We start from the raw sequence: 1,007 nt of genomic DNA on the forward strand, positions 1-1,007 counted from the left end.
TCGGAGCGGTCAGCGTCCTCGTCGTCGTCCTCGGTCTGCATCGCGTCGCCAGCCGTGAACCTGAACACGGCGTCGGCCGGCGCCGAGGCGCCGGCGGCCGTCATCAGGTGCATGACCATTTGGTCGCGGCATGCCGCATCAATCTTGCCGCGCCCGGCCAGCTCGTTCGCGAGCCAGTCCGGGGCGACCGTCGTCGCCACGGTCCCCTGGGGAACTGTGGCGTACACCTTGCTGGGGCCGCGTCGATACCCGTCGTCCCTCTCCGGGGGCAGCGAGTATTCGACCCCCATTTTGGACCCGGCCTGGCTGCGCGCCTGCGCAGCTGCAGACCGCAGCCCGGCCATCACGTACTGGATGTTCTCGCGCAGCTGCGCCCGCGGGGCCTCCGCGCGCTCGGCCTCGCTCGCGGCGCGCTCGCCAGCCTCCGTCGCCCGGCGCGCCTTCTGCCGGTCCTTCTTGGCCTTGCGTGCCGCGGCTCGAGCCGCGAGCTGCTCCTTGGTGGGCTCCTTCTTCTTCGGCGCGGTGCGCTCGATGTACGAGCGCTCCGCCGCCTGCACCGACTCGCGGTCGCCCGCGGCCTTCTCGTGCTTCAGCTCGACCTCGATGGTCGCGTAGCCAGGCCTTATCACCCTGACACAAGACGCACCGAACAGCCTTGCGACACTCACCGCGTCCTCCAGTTGCGCGCGATCGGAGCTATTCCAGCGTCCGCTGCGCATCCCCGGCGGCACGACGGTGGCCGGCGCTTGCGCGCCAGCCCCGTCCGCCGCCGGGTCCGCGGCCGCGGTCCCTGTCATAGCTACGCGCGCCATGGAGAACGGCGGGCACTTACGGCATGAATTATAGGCTATTCCAGGCTAGTATAACAACCCCTCTCGTCCAAAGTTGTCGCTGCAAAAGCATTCTACAATGCCAGCAACTATCTTACATAATTTCTTTGTACACGCCTTTGGGACTACGCTCTAGTGCACTAGTCAAGAGCAGTTGCTGACGTGCTCGATGTCTGG

General features: G+C 66.9%; 1 protein-coding gene across 1 annotated transcript; it reads right to left on the bottom strand.

Moving 5' to 3' along the window:
• Window positions 1-60: 60 nt before the first annotated feature.
• EMIHUDRAFT_260675 (hypothetical protein) lies at window positions 61-812 on the bottom strand (the record flags this gene model as incomplete). Its single annotated transcript, XM_005791078.1, has 1 exon — window positions 61-812. A coding segment is annotated over one exon (752 nt), but the record flags the coding sequence as incomplete, so codon positions are not given.
• Between the last annotated feature and the right edge of the window lie 195 nt (window positions 813-1,007).

The sequence above is a fragment of the Emiliania huxleyi genome (assembly GCF_000372725.1).
Source record: "Emiliania huxleyi CCMP1516 unplaced genomic scaffold EMIHUscaffold_11547, whole genome shotgun sequence".
Taxonomy (NCBI): domain Eukaryota; phylum Haptophyta; order Isochrysidales; family Noelaerhabdaceae; genus Emiliania; species Emiliania huxleyi.